The 24,691-nt window shown below is 36.9% G+C and overlaps 1 protein-coding gene and 1 long non-coding RNA gene across 3 annotated transcripts; one reads left to right on the forward strand and one right to left on the reverse strand.

Annotated features, from left to right (window-relative positions):
* Positions 1–1,532: 1,532 nt before the first annotated feature.
* LOC121233288 lies at positions 1,533–23,419 on the forward strand. The gene is made up of 4 exons (XR_005932325.1): positions 1,533–1,609; positions 10,017–10,147; positions 13,544–13,646; positions 23,280–23,419. It is a non-coding gene; the product is annotated as an uncharacterized LOC121233288 (long non-coding RNA).
* CFAP161 (cilia and flagella associated protein 161) lies at positions 8,913–16,598 on the reverse strand. Of its 2 annotated transcripts, XM_030014838.1 has the most exons (7): positions 16,489–16,598; positions 16,242–16,331; positions 15,831–16,066; positions 14,434–14,518; positions 13,542–13,700; positions 12,319–12,392; positions 8,913–11,370 (listed from the first exon to the last, which is right to left on the reverse strand). In XM_030014838.1, the coding sequence occupies exons 1-7, from the start codon at positions 16,549–16,551 to the stop codon at positions 11,202–11,204; spliced, it is 876 nt and encodes a 291-aa protein (XP_029870698.1). In that variant the 5' UTR covers positions 16,552–16,598; the 3' UTR covers positions 8,913–11,201. The 2 variants fall into 2 exon arrangements, with proteins under 2 accessions (XP_029870698.1, XP_029870700.1); XM_030014840.1 differs by lacking the exon at positions 13,542–13,700.
* Positions 23,420–24,691: the final 1,272 nt, after the last annotated feature.

Consider the following 24,691-nt stretch of genomic DNA (forward strand, 5'->3'; position numbering starts at 1 on the left):
ACAAACTTGATGAACTGAGGAGCAGAGAAGTTGTTTAGAGAAAAAAAAACTTAATTTGAAGGATGTCACAATTCTGACACCCTTTAACAATCTTTCACTTTATAGAAGTTTATCTATGCCCCTAAATCCTTTTTAATTCCTTTTTCCAGGTGATTCCTATTTCTTTTCAGATAATGAAAGCAAAATAAGCTAGTCTTAAAATGAAGAATACTTTATTCATGTATTTGATTATATTGTTATTATTTCCAGTATTATTCTCCAATCCATCTTTAATATAGCCTGACATCTTGTTTGCTTTTTTGACCACTACTGTGCACTGAGTAGAAGTTTCCATTAAGCTGTCCGCAGTAATGCCTAGATCTTTTTCTTGAGTGATTTTGCAAACCATCAGTGTATATGAATAGTTCAAATTGTTCCTTTCAATACACATTACCTCACACTTACCTATGCTAACTTTCAGCTGCCATCTTGTCTGGTCCCTTCCTTTAGGGTTACGGGGTTTTTTAAAGTTGTGGCTTTTCTAAATAATCATGTATAATTTCCCAATTATGCTGTCTCTGCTATTGCATGCTTGCTTTCCAGATGAGTAGGAAATACATTAAATTAACCCCAGTTTTGGTGCAGGTCTTGGGATCTCCCCTTGTTAATATCCTTCCCAGCTGAAAATAACCATTAACTTGTATTTTTTAGTCAGTCTTCACTACTTTCTGAGTCATAATGTTTTTCTTAGTCCTCAGCTGTTCTTTACCCTTAAACACCTTACACCATTTAAAATACACAGCTAGGTTATATCGCTGAAGTTATACTTTTATCCATTATTCTAATGTCTTTATTAAAGAATGTAATGGCAATTGGCTGTTAAAACTCTGTATGTGCAAGTATAGCCAGAGTAGCTATAGGTAAAGCTAGCATTTACCTAGAACAGCAGAATGTCAGGAGAGAGAAAATCATAATCTTGATGCAAAAGAAGAGTCCCTCCAGTCTCCCGAGAGCAGCATGGAATAATTGACTAACAGCTGAATTCAGTAAAGTAGCAACCAGGTGTTCTTAGGCTAACTACTGAGCCCAAGCACATTTTTCTGTGCATCCAATCTCACTTCTCTATCTTCCCCTTCTGGCTTCCTTGGCTCTGGGGGAACAGCTTGTGCTGGTCTCAGACTGCTCAAGCAAAAAGAAGTGAGAAAAGGAGCGGGGTTAAAGGATGCAACACTTTTCTCCAGCTAGCCCCAGGCCACCCACCCTCACTGTGGCCTTGGATGCAGCCTTGAAAACGGATGCATGTGCCAAAAAGCATCAAGGAGGAACAGCATCCTTACTACTGAATAAAGCATTAAACAAGCCACTTGATGTCCAATTCTGGCATCCACTATTTTTAGCACAAATGCTAACAAGGTGGGAAGAGTTCAGAAAACAATTATAAGAAGTCTGAGGAGCATGTTTTGCAGTAAGAGACTAAAGAATTTGTTTTATTTTCTTCCAGCAGATGGTTGCAATTTGATTTGTTTGCTGTCTGTGTACATACCTTCATGAGACAGAATTCAGAGGATTGGGATGTGAAGGCAGATGCATTTGAATCAGAAATATGGTTAAATGAAAGTCCATCATTAAGGTAATTGGAACTTCCTGGAATGTTTATTCTGCTCTATGCAATTTACCACAGCAGCAATGTACTTTTTTGGGCATAGTGGCTAATTTCATTTCAATGGTTACTACTCTCATAACCTCTTTTGGGAGCTACATTTCTGTTTAGTTCTTTTTTCAAAAGCCTGCCCAGCCATTCATATTTTGTATTAATGTTCTTCTGGATTGGAAGTATGTAATGTAGTAATTGGCAAAATCGGGTAAAATAGATTCACCTCACTAATGGCTTGTTTTCTTTACCTAAGTGAAGCTATTAATTATAACTTATTAGGTGTTGCCCTGATTGTACTCAACATGCAAACATTACATAGATTAATGAATTTTGAGATGTAAACCCAATATACTTTTTATTCCATAACCAGTGGCTTTATCATACCAGGATCTTTTTGCAGTAACATGAACTATATGAGGCAAACTGTTTTTAACTGTGGCAAAGGTTTGGGTTTTTTTGATCTCTAAAACACTCTTTCAAGCAAACTTTTTTAACTTTGATCAACAAGGGAGAAAAGTATCAACACAAAACTTCCTAGGCTGTTATTGAAGAATATAACTATGGCTATATTTGACTATGAAATTGTAAAGATGGCCTTTGTTTATTTCTGTGAGGAAAATAACCTATGTTCACCTGCAGAAGCTTAATATCATATTGGATTCTCCCCAGGGACAAATAGCTCTGCAAGTTTAAATACGTTTTGAACAGCTTTAGTTTGTGTTCTTCTTTTCCTCTGTAATTTTGTTTTCATGGATGTGTTTACTGAACTCTTTAAGAACTCCTTTCATTGCCTGTCAGTTCAATTTCAACTTCATTGTCCCACCCTCAAGAAGCCTGTCTTAGCCAACGATGCTGTTATGTTGCAGGCACAAGAACTCTAGGTGATGAATGCTCTCTTCATGACAGTTACACAGGAGGGTTGTGCTCACTTAATTACACCGTTCATTTGAAAAAATTGCTGCCTTACCCCAGAATGTTAGTAAGTTCTCTTTCATAGAATAGCTTTAGATATGTTTGAAAAATCATTATTGTGCATTTATATCAATTCTGACAACATCTTTCTTCGCAATATGAACCTTGTGTTATTGCAGAAAACTTAAAATTGCTGTATGTTACATGGGATGACTAAAAAACCTTCACCACTTGTTGGCTTATATGTAACACTTAACTTCTAAAACCAGACAGCTAATGGTTGTGCTGTGTAACAGGCCAAATACGTGGTATAAATTGACTTTGCCTCAACTCTTTCTCTGATGAATGAATGTTCTGTTCTCAGAAATAATTGCTTAGATGAAAAGGTTGCACACATCAACCATACAGTGCAAATGGTTACTCCCCAAATCCTTGTTAAGCTAATTTCATAGGAAGCAGGAATTTGTGTTGGTGTTTCTGAATGCTGTATAAAGCTAGTGTTCAGTAGGAACCATTCACTAGTCCCAAAGTGTGATACTGTTTAAAATCAGTTAGCACTCAAGGACAAAATTCCATGACCGCCTAACATGGTACAATCAGTTGATATACAGTCAGATATTAATTAGCATGAGACAGAGGAAAATGTTGAATTACAAGTACTTCTGGAAGCATCAAAACCTTCAATGAACAGTGAGAACAATAAGCTATGTTGTATCAAAGGTCATACAGTGTAATTATTGAGATAGCTGCATGGATCCCTTTTAAACAAATTGTCATTTGTGTCTGAAAAAGGAATGTGGGGAAAAGAGAATAGATCCAGAGCATTTTTGTCTGGATATCAAAATTGATAAATATATTAATTCAACCTGCAAAATTTGGTGCCATTTGAGAGCAAATATATGCAGACAAATTTTGTGGTAAATTTTAGAATGCCAAGAACAATTATAACATTTTCTTTGTAATATTTCTGTGTTGTTCTTATGAGCACTTAGTAACATCCACAAAATACTTCTTACAGTCTTCCTTTAGTAAAGAGTTATGGCCATTTAACGGGGGGGGGGGGGGTGCTGAATCACAAATATGGTAAATGAAGGATGAAAAAGCACATAATACATGTATGAGAAAGCGTAGAGTAGAATACCATTACCTGTATTAGCTAGGGAAATGGAAGAAGTTTTGTCTTTGTTTGAAACAGTGACCAGAGATACAAAGCTCAAACATAGGGGATTTTTGGCCTGGCTAGTCTCTTTGCTTTTTACCTCTATCTACTATGATCACCGATTTACAATGGTGCCATAAAAACAAAAGACAGAGTTGGTTACTGCCCCTCACCAGAGCTGCATCAATTTACCATGTACGTAAGAAATTAGTTCCCCGCCGATTTTTGTAATTATGATCTATTATACATTTTACTTCACAGTAAGGATAAGCATGAATTTGTAGTGCCATGCAGCTATGTGACCACCTAATCTCTGGGTGACTGCCTCTTCCTCTGATGCTTGTCTCAGTGCTTACCATAGCTGACCACTTTCTTCAAGAACTTGCTAGGCCAAAGTTAACTGCATTAAGTCTATAAGGTTTGCAGTTTCATACTCAGACCTTCCCCTTTATCCTGGTTGGCTTCCCTTCTCTAGACAACAAGGCAGGAGGCACTCTTTAGTTGCCTTTCAAGCTGCCCATTCTAATAAAGATTTTGAATGCTGATGGATTCAACTATGCCTGCTTGGGACTCCCAAAAAATGTTTTACCAATACCACAGCAACCAGCTCAAATTATTAACGTTTGTTCTATTTAAGGTCTAAAAATCTTTTATTCATCATAAATATTTCTGTACAATATGGCAACTTCTGCCAGAATTCCTGGTTTGATCCAAAGCTGGTATTCCAATAGGAAAGTTTTGAAGAGTAAATTTCAACTGCCCTTTTGGCAGCAAATTCAGAAAACACAGTAAAATAAATTAGGACCTTATCACAAAACTTACACCACCAAGGTTAAAAGCTGGTTTTGTTATAATTATGAATTATTGACCACAGAGGAAAGTGATCTAGGTCCTCTACTCAACATGTTCTAGAGAGAATTATCACACTGACTCGCTTAGGAGGAACAAAGAGCACAGCTCATAAGTTGGCCCATCTCTAGGGAACTTCATAGTTTCTCTGTAAGACAATGAGTAGAACCTGTGGTCAGCTGGATTTGAGGACACAATTGTACAGCAAGCAGAAAGGGGAGTGATGATGGCTAGGAGAAAAGGGGGCGTGGTGAAGCAGTAAGTGTAGCTAGAGTGTTATTTTGGATTACCATGTGATGCCTTGGAGACATTTATAATCAGACCTGAATATGTCCCTGACCACTTAAGATTACACTGAAAGAACTAATTAGTTCAGGTAGTTTCAAAAGAAACCAATTAATGTTCTTAGATGAGGAAAGATTGTTCTCCTGTATATGCTGAACTACGTGTTATTTCTGTGTCAGCATTAAAGTACACAGTGTGTGTATGTGTATATAGTGCTAATTCATTTTTATTTCTATATATCTGTATATTTATATGGCTAAATGTGCCTCTCTTCATGGTCAGTTAAATTCACTGGTTATTTGTGAGACTGTAATACATCTTGGGTGTTCTGGCTAAACTGATGCTGCCAAAATTGTCAGCAAAAAGACCGGAAAAGCTGATGAACCTTAAACTTTTCCCCAAACAACTGCTCAGTTGTTTCTTCAGGATATAGAAGAGGCAGAAAGCCCAAGCAAGAGGAGTGGTAGGAAACCAGGGAGGAAGGATAGAAACTGCTGTCTGATGTGGATTTCACAAACTTCTACATTTAAACTTTTAGAGACCCTACAACAATAATCCATGCTAATTAGCATTTTAGGAGTTTTAAGAGGTTTTGCCCATAAAGGAAAGATAACTCAAACTTTAATTCAGTGCTTTGCTTATTCACTAGTTTCTTGCTTTCATTTTGCTTAGGGATTTAATGTTTTTATAGATTCTACAGGTAACATTTGTACAACCTAATTCCTAACAGTTTTGACATGAACAAGCTGCAGAAAGAGCTCCTCAATTTCTCAAGACCGGTATCACTTTTGCAAATGGGACTTGTACTAACAGTTAGCTAGGTATTTTTAACTAGTATGCCATATAATTAAATAACTAAATATATATATAAAAATAAATACTGCCATGTATAATTCTTATTCCCCTCTGTGGGTTTGTCAGACCCACAAGGACAGCACTGTGGTTTGTGGGCTTTTCTCCTAGCCACTCCTATTAACGTCAGAATTACTTGGGCAGATGCATCTTCATACCCCACACTAGGAGTTTACTATTTGGTGCTGTTTTATGTGTAGATTTCATATGCCTGTATCTCTGGTTATTTGCACCAGGTCTACTTCAATTTCTTGTTATCTTACAACCACTTTTAATAACAACTTTAAGCTATTACTTAATGAAATTCTCTACTGTAGTTGTTCGTATTTGGAAAAAAAGATGAAGTTATGGTCCCTGCCCCAAGGAGCCTATAATTAAAACAAGACCAGCCTTATAGAAACATATGTACTAGCTGGTCTGTAGCTAGATGGTCTGTTTAGTTTTGTTTTGACATACTCTACAAAACAGCATTTAACAGATGTTGGGAAATTAGCTCTCTGAGCTTATCATATAAACATATAGCAGAGATGCATGTATATGAATTAATTTCATCACTGAATGTGGGTATTAATGTCATCAGGCACTTTTTAATGTTTATGCCTATTCTGCTGCACTTTGAGTCCTACTTACCAAATAATATAGAAACTTTTCAAGAGAAAGCTAAGTGACTCTGTTGTAGCAATTCTTTCTAGTGTATTACTGATGATTCTGTTCTCTTACATAAAAGACATTGCCTTGTACAAGACCACCAGTGGAAAAAAAAGAAGAAAAGTGTCAATTGTTTCATTACATACCCTCCATATGTAGTGTTGACAAAAAAAAACCCAAACCAAACAAACCAAAATGGGCGGGTCTCCCTTGGTCTTTATGGCAAGTTGTCCCTCTCATTATAAGTAATGCTATCCTATCATGCAAATCATGTAGTTGACATTATTATGGCTGCTCATATCCATGCTGAAATAGCACACATCCAGCAAGGTGACAGGTCTTTCCACTTCTCCTCTTATCTGGGGAAACGCAGTATTGAGGATTAGATTCCCTTTTACAGCTTCCAGTATGAAGTCAAACCAGCAGGAAGAGGGGAGCTAGCAAACTGTGGCTTGCCCCTCTCTATACTGTACAGGCAAGGAAATAAGGCAGGTCAGGCAGAGAATGGAGGCCAGACCTGGGACAAAGCCTAAAACAGAACAGATCTAGAAGGGTATTGTAGCTGGCAAAATGGATAGAGGTTTCCTAATTTCCACTTCTATTTAATGTATTTTGCATTTCACATCTGTATTTTTATTTTGTGCCCCCCCCCCCTCCCAGTTTAGTTTTCATACATTAAAGAGTCTTAAGTGTTTCTAAAGCAACAGCTATGGTTTTAAAAGAACATTTCACACACACACCCCTCAAATTACAACAGATGTGCAATATTAATTTAGGGCGAGTGGGCACAGATGTTATCAAAATCACCCACTTACCTGCCAACTCCACCAAATTTTCCAGTGCTTGGATATTTTCTTCCACTGCTGCATGGAATTTCTTATTATGTGCCTTTTTTTTTTTTTTTTTCCCTTTTTTTTTTTCCCCCCCTCAGATGTTTTATCCTGTTGCTAAACCTGCATATGGCTTCCTCCTCTGATCAGCTGTCTGAGCTAAAACAATGCTTCATGACAATCACTGAAAAGAAAAGCAGCTTCTGAAGATACTGATGTGATTAGGGTGAGGGGCCAGGGAGCTAGAAGAGCACTTTATAACCACAACAAATCAGCAAGTTTGGGCTAGATGACATGGCAGAGGAGAAGTGATGTGATGTGAAATACGAGTTGGGGAAACACGCAAAAGAGAGAGAAGTGAAAAGGCAGATTTAAAACTGGATTTTCATTTTCTGGTGTTACCAATGTGTGAGTTAACTAGTCAGCTTTTCTTTGCTGACTCTTTGAATTCTCTGTACCTCTTCTTTACTTCAATATTGTGCTGCCTACACGTCTGCAAAACATGTGCAGATGTGAGTTCTCTCTTTGCCTCAAGCCTGTGAAAAGCTATATTAGCACAGCACTAAATCTGAACTAATGCACCCTGTCCCTCAGCAAGGACTAATATAATAGCTCAGGATCAGCTTCGTGCTAACAGCTTTTGAGCTGCCTGGAATGGAGGGAAAGTGAGTTTTATCTTCCCACAATGTACTTTGTAGAGCTATCCATATTGGGTCTAATTTGGAAGAAGCATTAAAAGCTTTCTTAATACATGATTTTGCTTTTCATTGGTATATGTCAAAGTGCTTTGCAAACGAGGCAAGCATCACTGTCCATTTTTCATGATATAGAATACACTGACAAGCAAAATACAGTGCCTGCCCTTAGCTACACAATGGTCAGATCTGGAGTATGGTTCAGGTCTCCATTACTCTACTCACTAGACCATATTGTGTTGCTAACTGGCAGCTGCAGGATTGTTCAGATTCTGCGCTAATATTCAATCCCATGTTCTTTATATTAAATCCTGTGTTTATTAATAGATGTATACAATGGGCAAATTAGAAACACTGCAGTGCATTCTACACAGACTGATTTTTTTTTCTAGTTTAATACCTACAAAATCAAAGCAGAATTATGTCAATCTATTCTGAAAATGTGCAGAATTTTAATCTCTGTAAGTTGCAGTAAGTAATAACAGTGTCCCTATAAAAACATGCCTCAGTTGTCACACATCAGGTTTTGTATCTTTACATAGAAAGTGAAAGAAAAACCTCCTAAAGATCATTTCCTCTAAGTAAGTTTTGGTTACAAATTACTTAATGTTCCACTTAGCTTTAAGAAGTTGATTGTATGCAATATACAATGTTCTATGTTCTTATATCTGCCTTTGTTGCTTAACTTTATTTTCCAAAAGCATGATAAAACATTAATGACATCTAGCCCAGAATTCAAGCCCGATTTAACTTGGTTAGCTTTTGTGGCATTGTATCAGGGACTCATTTGGATTTAAACATTTCAGGTTGTTTTACATATGTAGCAATAATTGTGCTCTTTAGAAAAATGTGGTGCCATCCTGTGGACAATATTAAGAAGTGTAAAAAACAGTTTCTAAAAGAAAAACTAGGTAACATAAATATCTGTATTCGGTATCATGAATCAGCTGAATTATGAATATGTATTATATGACATAAGAAGCTATGCACAAATCTGTGGTTTTAAAACTGTCTCAGTTAAGAAGAAAAACTGATAATGGAATCAGGAATTGTTGATTCAATCCTGTTTATTTTCCAACAGCTCAGGAAGTCCTTTCCCATGAGCACAGACTGATCAAAACACACTCAAGAGTCTCCAAGCCACTTTTAATCAGCACCTAATTCCATTACCTACTTCTGTACTCATTTCTGTATCTGTTTATCATCTCTTTGGTTTTCCTCTAAGACTTTACAAAACTTGTTTTTGTACAGCCTGCATTGCTTCTCTTCCACACAAATGCACACACACTCATACAAAAACTCCTATCCATAACATTAGCTGGGCAAGGCACTCTGCCCACACAGTTCTCATTCCTGCATGAGTTCACACAAAGCTTTGTTTCAGCAATGGTTTCGGTTTAAGGCCTCCTCTTGTTTCTTACATTTAACCCAGAGGAAAGAGACTTCCAGATTCGAAATTGCCATCCCTAATACCAATAAATGTCCACAATGGTCAAATTAGAAACATTGCAGTGCACTCACGCAGCCTAAGTTTTTCTAGTTTAATACCTACAAACTCAAAGCAGAATTATGTCAATCTATTGTGAAAGGTGCAGAATTTTAATCTCTGTAAACTGGAGTAGTAACAGCGCCTCTATAAAAACGTGCATCATTTGCCACATGTCGGGTTTCATATCTTTACACAGAAAGTGAAAGAAAAAGTTCCTAAAGATAATTTCCTCTATAACACCCCATCTATAACAGACCTGTGAAGGTTTGCACATGAGGAGTGTGATTCAAAAACCATTCTCTGTGATACACTCCCCCAAAGCAAACCTGCATGTCACAGAACCGTAATCTGCCTCCTGCTCTGAGGCCCTGTATGCCAAATGCTAGTTAGCCAATTCTGCAGTCTGCAGATTTAATTTATATTGAATAAAGGCAAGAACTTTTTTAAAGCCTTGCCAGTAGGTTTGAAACAGATAGTCTATCTGGAATAGAGCTTGAAGCCATGTTTGGATCAGTCCCTTCTTTTGTGAAAGTTTAGTGGTTTTGTTTTGGTAAAACTTAAAATGTTTTATTTGACCTTTATGAACATTGATGATCTTTGGAATCCTTTTTGAGAATGGAGATTTATGTAGTATTTTACTCAGAAATTCACTCACTTTGTGCAGAAGCAGCCCACTCTTGTGGTACAGTAAGAAATGGAATATGTATACATGTGGCTTTACTAAGTGGATATAATGGAATGTCATACAATAAGAAGATTCTCTGTGGTGCTGTTTTACCTTCCATATGAAGACAGGTAACTCTATGAATTAATGGCATCTGTTTTCCATGTCTTTGCACCTCATACTTCGTTGATTTTGTTGTTTAAGAAAATGTGAGTTCCAGCTTAAATTTTTACCTTTCTTGGGCCGTTTTTTTTTTTGTGTGGATTCTCTGGTGTCTAATTAGGTATAAACACAGACTATAATCTTTTTCTTACTGCACAAACTTACAGTGTCTCTTGTTCTCTTTCTGCTTTGGCATTTATTTTCATGAAACTTGTGGGGGCTTAATTTTCTTTGACAATTTTACCTTGCTGTCAAACTTGGTAGAAATCATTATGGATTGAAAAATTCTGTGGGTGGGAGGCAAATGGAACATGGTGATGCATGGAAAAGACTGTTAGAAGTCTCTAGTCTGTATCATTGTGCTCAAGTTCTTGGCTACTTGCCATTTAAATGTTTAGAATACATGGACAAATGTAAAAAACTCAATTTATACCTTTTTAAATTAATTCCCATAAATCAGAAGCCAATCTCAAGATAAAGAGACCTTACTTGTGATTTTTTAGTAATTGGCAACATTGTGCTAGACAGAGCGTGGAACAAACTCAACAACCAACTTTCTTTCAGATGAACTTTCAATGTCTAAGTATCCCATGATAGCTTGCATGAGTTTGATTTTCAGTGTCTTGGAAACTGTACACTCACCCTTTTAAAAAGTGTGACACTGGTTTGGTTTTGGAAGAATTAGCTTAATACACCCTGAAAGCCAGTAATTTAGTGAAAATATATTAGATTTCCTGGATTCTGACATCTTTTGCCATCAGTGAATGGGAAAATGAACCTTTCCTGATTTATGAATTTTTTATGTTGTGCATGGTTCATCAAAATTTATTAGATTTTGCCCTATGTATAACGTTGATGAGTTAATGAGATTATACAATATTACTAATGGTAGACTTTCATTTCCATTTTTAAAACATGTATCTCTAAAACTAAAATTTGCACAGAAAAACCAAGAATCAGAATCTCATCAACCTCTGTCAGCTGTAGTCTGGGATTTTTATATTCTATGTCTCTTCACAAAACTCATTCTTTCTGATCCCTTCTGGGTTGAGGGTTTGGTCTATGAATCATTGTACCATCCTTATCGCTGGGATTTCCTGTAACTATTTCCCAGTAATTCTTATCTTCTTCAGCTTTATGGGAGTCTAGGTAAGTGTGACAAATTACTTCATATTCTTTTCCAAAATAAGACCTGCAAAGTCAAAGAAAAGGGGATGAGGAGGGGGAATTAATATAGACACAAATTTGGCAAATCTGCATTATCTGTGAATTGTTCAAGGTTTTCTCCTGTTTCTCTTGGCTTATTCAGAAATATCACCATGCACTTTCAATTATCAATAGCCCACTTTGTTTCCTATGAATAATTTAGGAATTGGAAATCAAAGGGAAATGCCACCCTTCTAGCTTCAGAGCTAAAGCAGTCCCATCAGTGTAAGGCACTGATACATCAACCCAGTATGTACAAGCTGGTTAGGTTCTCATCACCATTCACACCACCATTTCTCTCTGACTGAGGAAAACTCTGGCTACTTAATAACTGTTTCAGCCTCAAACTTTCAGACCTTGTTTTATCCTCAAAAACCTGATACAAATCCTCAGTCAGACCTTGCTCAGAATTTAATGGGAAACAATTGGTATACTCCTTAACAATGTTTAATCAATATTAATTTAATGCATGCATATTAACTTGAATTGTTGGATTAACTTCAAGTTGTTGAGAGATTGATTCCTATGGACACAAGCAACATACAGTTTTATGCAGTGTGGCTTTATTTAGTTCTCTTACTCCTTATACCTCTTAGCGTACCGTTTTTTCTTGAAAAAAAAAAAAAATTCCAAACAACTATAATTGCTCAAGACATTCAAAGGGAGAACCACCAAGGAACTAGAGAAGGCTAGAAGCATGATATGATATGAATTAAAAAGAAAAAAAAACCAAATAAGACTGAGCTGATTGTCTGCAGCATCACAGTGGCACACATCACAGCCCAGAAATGAAATAAGAGAAATGAGAATGTGCATTCTGCATTCTTTTCCATTTCCTCAGTGCGCTCCTAAAGAAACTATCTTGCTTCTTACTGTAATTCTCGATGTTGGCACATCATTATGCGCATTCCTGCCAGTCATAAATTATTCTTACCTTGTCCAAAAGTTCCTTGGAACTGCTAAGCTCCGATTAGTATGGCAATGAGTAATAATCATTTTAGAGTTTGCCTGGAAAAAAACAAGGGAAGATACTTGACAGGCATTTTTATACTAATTTTAACTATTCTTATTCAAATTAAATGCTTTTATTTACTGCTTAGTGTAAGCCCGCATTGCTTTCTATCACCCTGAGACTGCTGTACATTTAGAGTGAGATATTTTACACCGTATCAGTTCTCAACACAACTGTCTTAACAGCTCAGACCAGCCAAATGCTTAGCCCTCTGGTCAGACACATTCTCCTGTCCAATACATTCCATTCCACTCCCTTGTACTGGGCACTTAAACATAAAAAAAAAAAAAAATTCAAGCAAGAAGTAGAGAGTCATTCCAGTGACCTGTGCCATCAGGCTAATTCCTCTTAAAATTGATATTTGCCATAAGAGAGATCCAGATTGTTTGGGGACACAGCCTAGAAATGGACCTTTATATTTTACCAATTTGCAATTTTTTATGTATAACAGAATTAATTTTTAGTCACCCCCATTTACGCATACTGTGAATAAAGAATGCTGTCTTTGACAATTATATAATTTTGACTATGTTTATTAGTGAGCTGATTCATGTAAATGAGTCACAGTTCAAGGCTGTAGAGGAACAGTTACATTTATGATATTTTGCTATATACCCAGTAGTTCAGGAAGCCTAGCAGTTATGTGGAACAGGAAAATATTGCAACTGCTTAATGTATTTACAGAAGGCTAAAAATCACGTTTGGAAAAGCACCCACTTATTCAGGTGCCTCAGGTTGGGGTTTGTTTTATTTTTATTTTTTTTTAATACTTTTAAAATTTAATGTACAGGAGTTCTTAACTAATCACAGCTCCTAATATTGGAAATGGAATTTAGTGCTCAGAAGTCCTGAAAAGCAGATTCCAAGTACTGCATCCTCACAACATGATAATGTCAACCTTTAAAAAATTCTGATGAGAAAAACTGAGCAAGTGAACCTCAAAATGAACACCAGAACCTAACAGTTGTATATGCAGATTCCCTGGTTAAAAAGATTGTTCCTTCTCTCTCCCCTTTCCTAAAATTACAGGTCAGAACTTACATAAGGAAAATATGTGAATAAAATGGACACAACTTTTTTCTAAATACTCCATCTACTGTTTCAATTAAATCTTCATAACGTTTTCTACAGTTTTAGTTTCTTACAGGAACTGGAAATCCTTCATATTCGAGACGCAGCTGTGGATCCAAGAAGGTAGCTTGCCAGCAAGTCAAATAGGAAAGCTCATTTGTCAAAAATACTTGCTGAAGGTAAGATTTTTTAGCAAATCTTATAAATGATTTATGGTCACTTGCTAGATATAACTGTAAATAAAAATATATATTAAGGACAGTTTAAATATAAAAGAAACAAGATATGTAATTTTAAACAATATTTTTCAACACAAAAAAATTTCTTTCGGCTCCTGAATAATCAGTCTGCCACGCTAAAGCTACACATACAAAACCCATAACATAGATTCCATACTGTTGATAAACTCATTAAGTAGCTATTCTATATGTAGACTGGTGAATACTAATGTAAAATCGAATTTACATGACAAAGATTCTCTCTCACCCAAGTGGTTATTGAGAGGGAAATTTTTTTCAAAGTTGTGGTGATTTATTTGGAGTGCATGTGTAACATCTTACTTGCTTCTAACTTGCAGAGGGAAACAATGTTAATATATAATTAAAATCTGCTCCCTCAGAATGGTTTATCTTCACAAGAAATGAAATCTTCTCATTTTGGATTTATTTAAAGTAAAAAAAAAAAAAATCTTCCTCTAATGATTAATTCTTTCATGATTCACAAGCTAGTTTTAATCTCCTTTATCCAGTCATTCTGGCTGCCAGCCCCCTTGGTCTGCACACCAGATCTTAGGCAAGTTGCATAAACTTTCTAAATAGGTGTTGCTTATCTTGATCCATGTATGATTCTGAATCTGTTCTGTAAAGCCAAGATGTTAAACCACTGTACAGCTTTATGTATGTATAGTAATTAAATGCACACTATCAGTATATGCTACCACTGCCATTTGCAACTTTATTGCCTTACCATTTGGTCAGAAAACCCTCCAGTTGTCCCAAGACCAAAGTTTTGCCCAAATCTAATTGGTTCACCCACTGCATCTCCATCAACACTGTTAAAATTGTAAAAAAGGAAGAAAGAGACATTCAAGTAATCAGTTCTACTTTTTTTTTTTTTTTTTTTTGGTCTATAATTAGGTCTTGTGGCAACACTTTCTATTAAGTTTACCTTTAAAAATAGGTAAAATATCTTAACTGAAAAGACATTTCATACTTGACTTAGTGGTTAAAATATTTAACAGAATAGAAACAGACTGTATTGATTACTTTTTATGATGTATTCATTAACATGCAGGGTGGAAAGATAACATCCAATGAAAAACCAATGTGAATTCAGGACTGAGGCCCCCTTTAAAATATACTTAATACAAGCATCTGAAAAAATCAGAGCCTAGAAGCAGAACAGTGTGTGTTTGTCTCTCTGTAACTTAACATATGTTGCTAATAATATATGTAACTGATATTTAATAATTTGGTTCATTACATCAACATACATGCTGGTATATCCCTATTTCCAGCATGATTTCTGTATTTTACATTAAAGACTCACTAAATTAAGTTCTAGGCTTTCTAAGTATATTCAGCATAAAAAACTTACGTAGCTGATGAACTTAGTAGTCAGTTAATGAGGGACTCAATAGCATTCAGTGCCAACGACTCTAAGATCAGAGAGCAGCTAAGCAAAAATATTTTGGTTGCAGTTCTAGAAGGCCTAAATTATGCTCTTGGCATCAAAATTCTTTCTTAGGTCTAACCTACAGTGTTTTGCTCAATCAGGGTTATATGGGTAGCTTGTACTCTTATACACTATTATTATTGCTAAATACATGCACTCAGGCAGAGCCTTCAACTATTGAGCAGGACCCTGTTCTTCTGTTTCTTCTCCCACAAACATCTGGAATTAAATATGTCTTTGAGAGAGAGAATATGCTGTTTGGTTAGGGGTTTTCTTAGGACAACAGAAACACTGCCCACTTCATGTACAGCAAAAGCATTGATACAAATTTCTGCTTCAGAGACCTTATTTGCAGGAGAGTGAATAATAATACTAAGTGATATTTGGATGCGTTTTGTGTCTGAAATTTGACCGCATTAAAAACAGCTGCAGTGTACCAAATGATACAGTGAACTCAATTGTGTTTTCACACCAGTTCTAAGCTGAATTAAAATTCCTTGGAATTATTCACAGTAATATGCGGAGCAGAATCAAGCTTAATGCATGACCAAAATTAAAGACTCTTTCTTAAATAAATTACCCTTACTCGAATTCATTTGTATATTAGCAAACTTCATTGCATACTTCTGAAAACAAGATACTGAAAGCTAAAATAATAATTGAAAACAACTGAGAATAAAGTACCAAACCTTAAAATACAAAAAGAATTTCGACCCACAGGGTCCACACTCTTGACTGCGCTAACTCCACAAGGGGCTTGCAATGATTTGGCTGAATACATGGATATTTCATCCAGATTAATTGCCAAAGTCAGACTGCCGCACACTCCAGGGTAATTCTCCACCGAGGATTTGTTGTCTGGGTTCAAAATCATCACAGTGTCTCCAAAATGAACAAATCCGTCCTTGGACACTGACAGCTGTATCTAAATTAACATAAACATAATTTTTTTTACAGAATTATCTGAACCTAATATCAGAACTATTTTAGCATATGAAACGCTAATCCGTAGCATTCTTAATGCGTAAAAAACACTAAGAACAGCTATGTTATTCTATGCGGAGTCATAGAGAATTGACATAATCTTCTTTAAAAATTACCTTCTTTAAAAGATTATCTTGAAGTTTGTTTATTTTCTGTATTAATAGTTCTCCTCGTTCTCTTTTGTGCATAAAATCCCTCAAGCGGTCCTGCTCGCAAGGGAGAGAGGGGGGAGACGTTATCCAGCGCTCACAATCTCAGGTTTAAACTGAATTTAAAGAACTAGGGGGGAACACCGTGAAGTGAAGACGCAGGCAAGGCTCGCCGGGACCTAGAGAGGAGAGAAGGGCCCGGCTCCACCATTACCTCCTCCAAACAGGCGTCCTCCTTCCAGTTGCCGATGAGCACCCCGGGCCTGTAGGCCGCCATGGCCGCCGCCTAGGCCGCACGGCGTTCAGTGTCGCCATGGCGATCGCTCTGGCTAGCGATTGGGCGCTGGAGAGGCAGAGCCTGCCAATGAGCGGGAGAGAGCGTGAGGGAGGGGGCGGGCTCTTTCTGCCCAGCGGAGGCGCGGCCCAAAAACTGAGGGCGGGAGCGGGGTCAGCGGGGGGATGTTCGAGGGATCCTGAGGGGTAAAAAAAGGCAATAAATGTTAAAACCAGATCCGGTAAGCCGACTGCCCCTCCTTCGGCATGCCCAGCGTGGGTGCGGTTAGTGCAAGTGGCACACTGGCAGACGGGAGCAAGCCTCTCGAATTTGTGTCCTCTTAGTACCCACCAGACCAAGATCTAGCAGGGAAAGGCCTCGGCAAGTAAAAGGGGAAAAAAAAAAAAAATCCATTCCCTTGTGTTTTTGCCTAGTCTGACAGGAGCTCCGAAGGCAGGAGGCCTGCTTTCCGCCGGGGCGGCTGGGCTGAGCCCCTTGTCTCCCTGCAGGGGTGTGCTGGGAGCGCAGCGATGCTGCTGGGCCCAAAGCAGCTCTGCGACTTCCTCACCCCTGTCTGAGGGGGGTTTGATCACCTGGCTTAATCATTACGCCTTTTCAGGCGTCATTAGACATGAAAGTACTTCTGTTCCTGGTTCAGTCGTGTGATAGTATAGTTGCACAAATGGAAGATGCTGAAATTCGAGAATTTGAGCCAAGCAATAGTCGTAGTGAGGGCCTGTATTTACAATCGAGTAGCCTTTTACACTCTGTATTGGTCAAAGAGGTGCATCGGCTTCACGCAACAAATGAGCTCGTGACACTAACACTACAGTATTGGTGAATATTGCAAACAGATTAGGTGAATGTTTTGATTACAAACGTTTTGGTTTGTTGTTATTTTAGTTTTGAAATCTACTACGGCAAGATAAGCTAAGTGAATATGCTATGTGTTTACTTTCCAGATAGCTTAAGTCAATGATTTTCAGTGATGGTGTAGGTCCTTGCACAAGAAATTTAATCCCTTTACAACTGTCATGGCTTTCTTGCAAGCTTACTATTGTAAGGTTTTGATGCTGGACAACTTAAAAAGCTTAAAAGGAAATGGTTTTTGTATGGACAGCTGGGCTACATGCTATCATCAGCCAGTTTTGACAACAATTCACATGAAACCTGGCTCTTTTGTGTTTGTGGCTTTTTTAAACCAGAAGTTATTACCAAAAAAAGTTATACAGCACATCCCAAACCTTTTAAGGACGAAATACAATCTATTTTTGTTCAAAGAGCACCACTTTGTGGTCAGTTCTGGTAAGTGACGCTTTTCTACACCTAGCCGTGTGAGAAGCAGTGCTGAAATCGTTTAATTGAAATAGGGAAGAAACTGTTCATCTTAGCCGAATATCAAAAGCCAAACAAATTTTGGAAGTATCAGATGTGATTTGAAATCTGAAGTGTTTTCAGAAAAAGAGGTGTAATTAATTTTCTGTGTCGCTAGTAATTTCTACTTAGCGCTTAAAACTGCTTTCATGCTTTTCTCAGAGCTAAGGTTTTGATTAGAGTGACTGGTTAATCATACTGGTATGCAAATGATAAAGTGGATGTATCACAATTTTGTTTAAAATTGCATAATGTATTTGAACTTAAACAATTTACTTTTACTTATCTCAACGTGCAATGTCTAAGAAGTTTCAAATCTTTTGATTTTTTTGTTTCAGAATTAAGCCAGTTTTAAATCAATATTCAGTAATAAATCCTGTTATAAAACTATGTATTATACTCAGCTGTATTATTAAGAAGAACATACGCACTCTGTCTCGCTGTGCGCGTAGCTAATATATAGAATCCACAGAAAACTTCCATAGTTTTGTAGTCTTATGCACCATCTGTGCTCAGTTACTTACAGATTGATGCAAATATTACATAGAAAGAGGTATTAGTACTCAAAATGTAATCGTGTACAGAAATATCTCCATGTCTCCCTCAGTAGGGTTATGCTGTGACTGTCCTTGCCACCTGGAAGGATTTCATTTCTGATTGCATAGTATCTCATGAAAGCAAACAAAAAGAGCTCTCTATAAACGTGTTTGTAAATTGAACATCTTTCCTGCAGGAAAGGTTACAGGCCTATTCAACTCAGCTCAGTTTCCTTTTGAGCAGATAAAATCTATGTTTACTCCTAATAGTTGTTTGCATTATTAAATGGTGTGAAGAAAAGCTGTACTTGTGAAAGAATTGGTTTATGTTTTGTGTGTTAACTTATGCCAGCATACAAATTGACCAGACATAAAGGTATATGTGGTTTATTGGAAACATTAGTATTTCCCTTTTTTCTTTAAGTCTTTGTTAAATAAATTTTTAGTCAGTGTACTTTCAGAGACTCCTCCCCTACTGTTCGAGAGTTACAGCTCTTTTCCCTTTCTCTTTTCTCGTTTTCTTTTATTAATGAAAGAGAACTAGATGGTTGAGAAGACCCAAAATAGCATATAGAGCTGTCTAAGCCATTAGTTTACATAAAAGGCTGGATTGGTGAGGCTTTTAATTGCCTTAAGATTGCCAATAATGTGTGAGAGAGACCGTCTTTTAAATACTTCAATATATGTTTGTATCAGTAGTAAAATTATCACAGTTTAGTCAAATCTGGCAAAAAGGGCAAGGTCTGAATGGATGTTAATATAAATTAAGTCTAAGAAAGAGGTATGCCATCTTTATTTAGAGGAAGTGGCAAAGCATTAAGGTTTCCTGTGAGGTCTTCCACTCATATGTCTTCTTATTTCATGGTGAAAAACAGGGTTTTAACTTGTGTGACTGCTGTTTGGCAATTTATGAAATTCTATTCATACTGAAAAAAATACTAAAACAATGTTTAATCATATGCAGGTTGGAGGAGAATATTTTTTAATACCTGTCTTTACTGCCTTGGGAGAGTATCTATGGCTTTTTCCCATTTTCTTTTGTTTTTCCTGTTGAAAATTAATTTGATTAACAATACAGACTAAATAACACTGCACAGGAGTAAAACATGTTCTTTGGGACGATTTGTCTCTTTTCATTTTATTATTTCACACTAGCATTATTCTGACACGTGCTATGAATCAGAGTGTAGCTATCATTTTTCTTTGCTATTATTAGGTTTCTGGCTATTAAAATGATTAATCTGCTTGTTAATAATATAACTACAGTTTCTTATTCTAACCTATTCCCCAAACACTCATCTGTTCACAGCACAAAATGACTTAAGTAGTTTATGCAATAAGATTTAAGGATTGTTGTTTTGCCAGACACTTGTACTGATGTCTCCCATTTTGGTTGTGAATTTCAGTGTGGAGTTTTCCTGTAATGCTTGTCGCTGAGGAGCAATCAACCTGTTAGTATAGTAATTTCTGAAATGTACTAATCCATTAAACAGACCTTTCAGTCTACCTTTTACAAGAACAGGGAGCAGGATGCTTGTATGTTGTATTGGCAGTAAGTTTGCTGATGTAGGTACATAAGTGGAAAGTTTCCTGATATTAGATCTCATTTGGTGTTTTATAACCAAAAGATTCTGCTGGAGAAAGAGGGAAGGGGGAAGGAATCATTTGCAATGCTTCTAAGACTGCCAAACACTTGCCAATTAAAGTTTGGGTTGAGTTATCCACATCTCCATGGTATTTTCATTCTACTGGACTCTAATTTAGACATGTACGGAGCACGACCTTTGAGAAATTGTTGTATAATGGAATATTTTCTCTTCAAATTGAGCTGTTTCATCACGACTGATCATGCTAGCTCTTTGAAGATTTTTCCTCTGCCTGGCTGAATCTTATTCAGGAGGTGGGCTTGAAAAACCACTAGAGCTCTGAATCTCTCAGAAAAAATGTCATTTCAGGAGCAGTAACTTATGAAAAGAATATAGAAATGTTAAAGTACATCTCCAAGGAATAATACTGTATTTTGCAAAGACATCCATATTCACTCTGAAGAAGCTAGAATACTTCAGTTGGCAACAAATAGCTCAGCTGAGAACTACTGTGTTTATTAGTGCAAGCAGAAACACCATTAACAAAGCTATATTGCTTCTTATGTTTATCTCTTCACAGGACTGTACACTATGTATGTCTACCCTCAGGCAATTTAAAAATTCTTATTTTTCAAGCTATGGAGTATTTGTCCAAGGTATCATGACCAGAAGAATGAGACTGTCCATGTCATTGGCTAGGCAAAAGGTTTATATTTAATTTGCAGTATTTGATGTACATAATATGATCTCAGCTACCTTCTTTTAAGTATTATTTGCCAGGGACCTACTTGAAGAGACTTTTGTTAAGTGCTGTTCCACCCTACTTCCAATATATTGAGTGCATTGCATTTACTGAACTACAAAATTCTGTCATCACCCACAGGCACTCACACAAGATCATTGTGGGTGGGGCGTAGTCCTATTTATAACGGGTGGAAATCAGGTCATTGTCTCTCTTGTTTACTGATCTGTTTAAACTTTGGTTTCCATGAATACTCATGCTTGAGATTTTGAAATTTGCTTTTTGTTAGCAATTTTTGCATATAAAAAGCAATAGCATGATTGTCCATAGGGAAAAAATAGAAGTCCTAAACGCCATGACTTTAGCTGACTTTTGACTATGGGGCTTGTTCAAGCATGCAGTCCTGCCAGTGTGAACCTACTGCTCCTGAAACTGAAAAGCAGCATTTTTGCATGACCTCTTGTGAGCCCAGATCATTCCATTTCTTCCCAATTTAGGGCTAACTATAGATAGTGCTTAGGGTTGCCTTTGCTTCCCTGTTTAGCCTTGCCTGCAGCATGATCCTTATCTTCTATTGTGAATTGCCTACATGCATCAATCATGGCCCGGTTATATCACTTCTCTCCTTTTGGATTTTACTACCCTGTGATGATAGCGTTAAGATAGAAAACAGGCTGTTCCCTTAGTTTTCCGTAGTGGAAATATCTGCTTCCCCCTCTTGAAGCAAAGTAATCACATTTACAAATAGCACTAGAGATGCATGTCAGTCCATCTTCAAACCTTTGCTAAATTTGCTTGTTAGAAGCTGTATCCCACTGGGCCCACATCAGAAGTTTATTTGTGGTAGTCAAGGTTTAGAGATAAAGAAATGTTAGAGGTCAGAATACTTTACTTTGGTTCAAATGAATCTGTATGTAACATAAAATGAACTGTTAAGAAACAGGAACAGAAACTGACTTAGGTATTTATACCACAAAACATGAATCAGTTAAATATTTCTGGCATAACAAAAAGAAACATGATGAGAATCTTTTGTCCTAAGGGGAAAAGAACATGTGTATTGTAATTGTTTTTAATATTATCTGCCACCATTCCACTATTTATGGTTTCGATTTGGATGACCTTACTCTGGGAGTGTATTTATGTCAGACATCACGGCCTACAGAAAATATTTTATATGTCTGAAGACCTTGGCAACTATTCTAATTTGAGACTCTGAACATTTTGGTATTTCTTTGTTGCTATTGGTTTGTAAATCAGCACTTCTTAGTTGGTAGCTTTTCTTTGAGCTGTGGGAGAGAAATGCTATTTCAATATAATGCTGAGGACTCAAAGAAAAGATAGAGCACAAATAATGTAATAAATAACAACATTACTAAAATGGTCATTGCACTGTACAGTGTATTTGCTAGTCCAAAAAGAAAAGCTAGACTACTCATTCTTTGAACACCTGTTCTGGGGAGAAATAATTTTCTTGCTGAAGTAACTTTTAAGTCTTGGTAAGCGTCCTCATGTTTGCTCTTTTCAGTGGAATGGTATGATACAGATTTTTCACCAAGTTTTACCTGAATCGCCCCTGAAAAAAGGGGGGGGTTAGTGTAAAAGCAAGGGTTGGGGCTCTTTAGAAAGGAGACAGAATATCTGTCTGCAGGAATAGTATTTTGTGCTGTGAGCTGAGACTGCCTCTCCCTCAGTGTACGTATTGCTCCCATAGAACAGTGGGCAGCTTCCACAAGGGGGTGTCTGCACTCCCTTCTTAGCAAAGGCATCAGCGCCCTGAAAGCATCGCTGGATTGCATTTCTGTCTCATTAGATATAGGGAACTCTTGACGAAGGTTTGCTTCAGAATAAAATGTGTTTAAAATGTGTTATTTATGTTCATTGAGAAAATGAAAGTGCAGCTTTCTCTCCTCCTTCAGCAATGTCTCTGGTAGCAGAAAGCTATTTTCAATAATACACGCAGAACTGATTATAAGGTAAAGATACATCATGAAGACCACCAGGCCATATGCATTGCCATTATTTAAACCTCTGGGAATCCATCTAGGAGGGAGGAAGGAGATATACAAAAGAACGCACAGAGTCACCCTAATCCATACAATCTATTCATATCTTACACAGTCCCTAAGAAAATTTGTTTAATCTTGGTAGGAGTTACTGAGGAGTAAGTAATATCAAATAAATGCAGAAGTTTCAAGGCTATTTAGCTTTTTAACTAGTGCTTTCACATGGAAAGTGAAACCCTAATTATCTTTAGGCAACCTTAAGAAGTAGTAGCTATAGGAAACAAATGAAAGAACAAAATTAGTGATATAAAAACTAATGGACTATATTCAATAAGAGAAAAGCTAGTAGATTTCTTCTTGTTGCAAGGTGCACCACTGATGTAAATGGACTTATATTTGCATAAGATGATAAGCAAAGAGGGAATACATTTGCATTTAGCTCCATTTTATGTAGTCTTTTGACATTAAAAACTGTTCTCCCTTACAGAAGTCATGTGGGGATGGAGTTCTCGATGGAGAGAGAGACAAAGAACTCTTTAATCTCTGTTGCTCCTGGCAGCAGTCTTTGGCAAAACTTAAAGCAGCAATGGTGCCTTACAGAAGACTGGCATGATTTCCCATGATGTAACAGGGTATGTAAATGATTAAGTAGAGTCAACTTTGAGATAAAAAATTTCTGAATAGAGATGGTCATGCAGGAATGCATATGCCAAGGCTTGAGAGTACAAATATGCAATTAGGGCGATGATGAAGGCTTTTATGTCAAAATGTTAGTGAATGTGCAAAATAAGAAACGTCAAAGAACTGGTTAAATTAACAAAGTTCCATGTGGTAATCTAGGCCACTTGCATATGATATGACTTTGGGAAACTGAGAATAAATTCAGAGAGGAGAAAGGTGAATTAACCTTGGGAGACCAGCTGGATCTGAACACTGGCAGTAAGGAAAAAGAAAAGTTTGCCTCTTAGTGGCTGGATGAGGAATAAGTGGCATTCTTCTGATTCTTTCAGACTCAGGGCATGAAGAAAAAATCAAATCTGACCATGTGGTTCTGGTTGATAAGGAATGCAGTAGTGTTATCATGACAGAGAAGGAAGCTTTAGAATAAACATTTTTGTTTCCCTCTGCTGTTCTCTTTTCTTCCATTGTTCTGCCCCTCTCAAATTCCATTTTATTTACCTTTGCTACCTCTCAAGTTTTCTTCATTAATTTTGTTTCTTTTTCCTAATCCTCTATTTCATGGAATCTGTCAAGGCTGCTTAGTCCCTTGAGAGTTCATAGGCACTTCAGATGAGACTCTACTGTTACAGGTATTTTTGCTGATCTGAATTCCTGCAGGTACTTACTGAGTATCATACATATTCTCGTTATTTTGTCCATTATTTTGTGTAACCAGTTCTCTCTTTTCCTCTCTCTCATGCTTATTTGTTATACCCTGTCTAAAATGTAGACCACAATAAAATTGAAGGGCAGTGCCTTAATCTGTTCTGAAAGGTATATTGAAAATCTTGTGGTTTCTTACGTATTTTATATAAATACATCCCATTTGGGAGTGTATTTGTAACATTATTTCTGTAGCAAGCGTCTTCTGCTGGCTGCATCTTGCATATTATGAAGTATGAAAGTGACTAAAAGCGACAATGAGTTGTGGAAATTAGGTGTGGCCTTTCACAAGTTGCAGGTACATCCCATGGCTGGGTGGAGTTTGGCTAGTTTTTTTCATAACAAGATTACATGCTTTCCTACTTTCAGTAGAAGTCTTTCTATTATACAGTCTGCACTGACTTATAATAATGATTTTTAAATCTGTTTTTCTTCTTCAAAAATGTTTGTGAAGTTTTGCCAAGGGAAAAAAAAATAAAGAAGAAAGCAAACAAACTGAATAAACATGTATCTGAA

The sequence above is a fragment of the Aquila chrysaetos genome, chromosome 5 (genome assembly GCF_900496995.4).
Source record: "Aquila chrysaetos chrysaetos chromosome 5, bAquChr1.4, whole genome shotgun sequence".
In the NCBI taxonomy this organism is placed as follows: Eukaryota; Metazoa; Chordata; class Aves; order Accipitriformes; family Accipitridae; genus Aquila; species Aquila chrysaetos.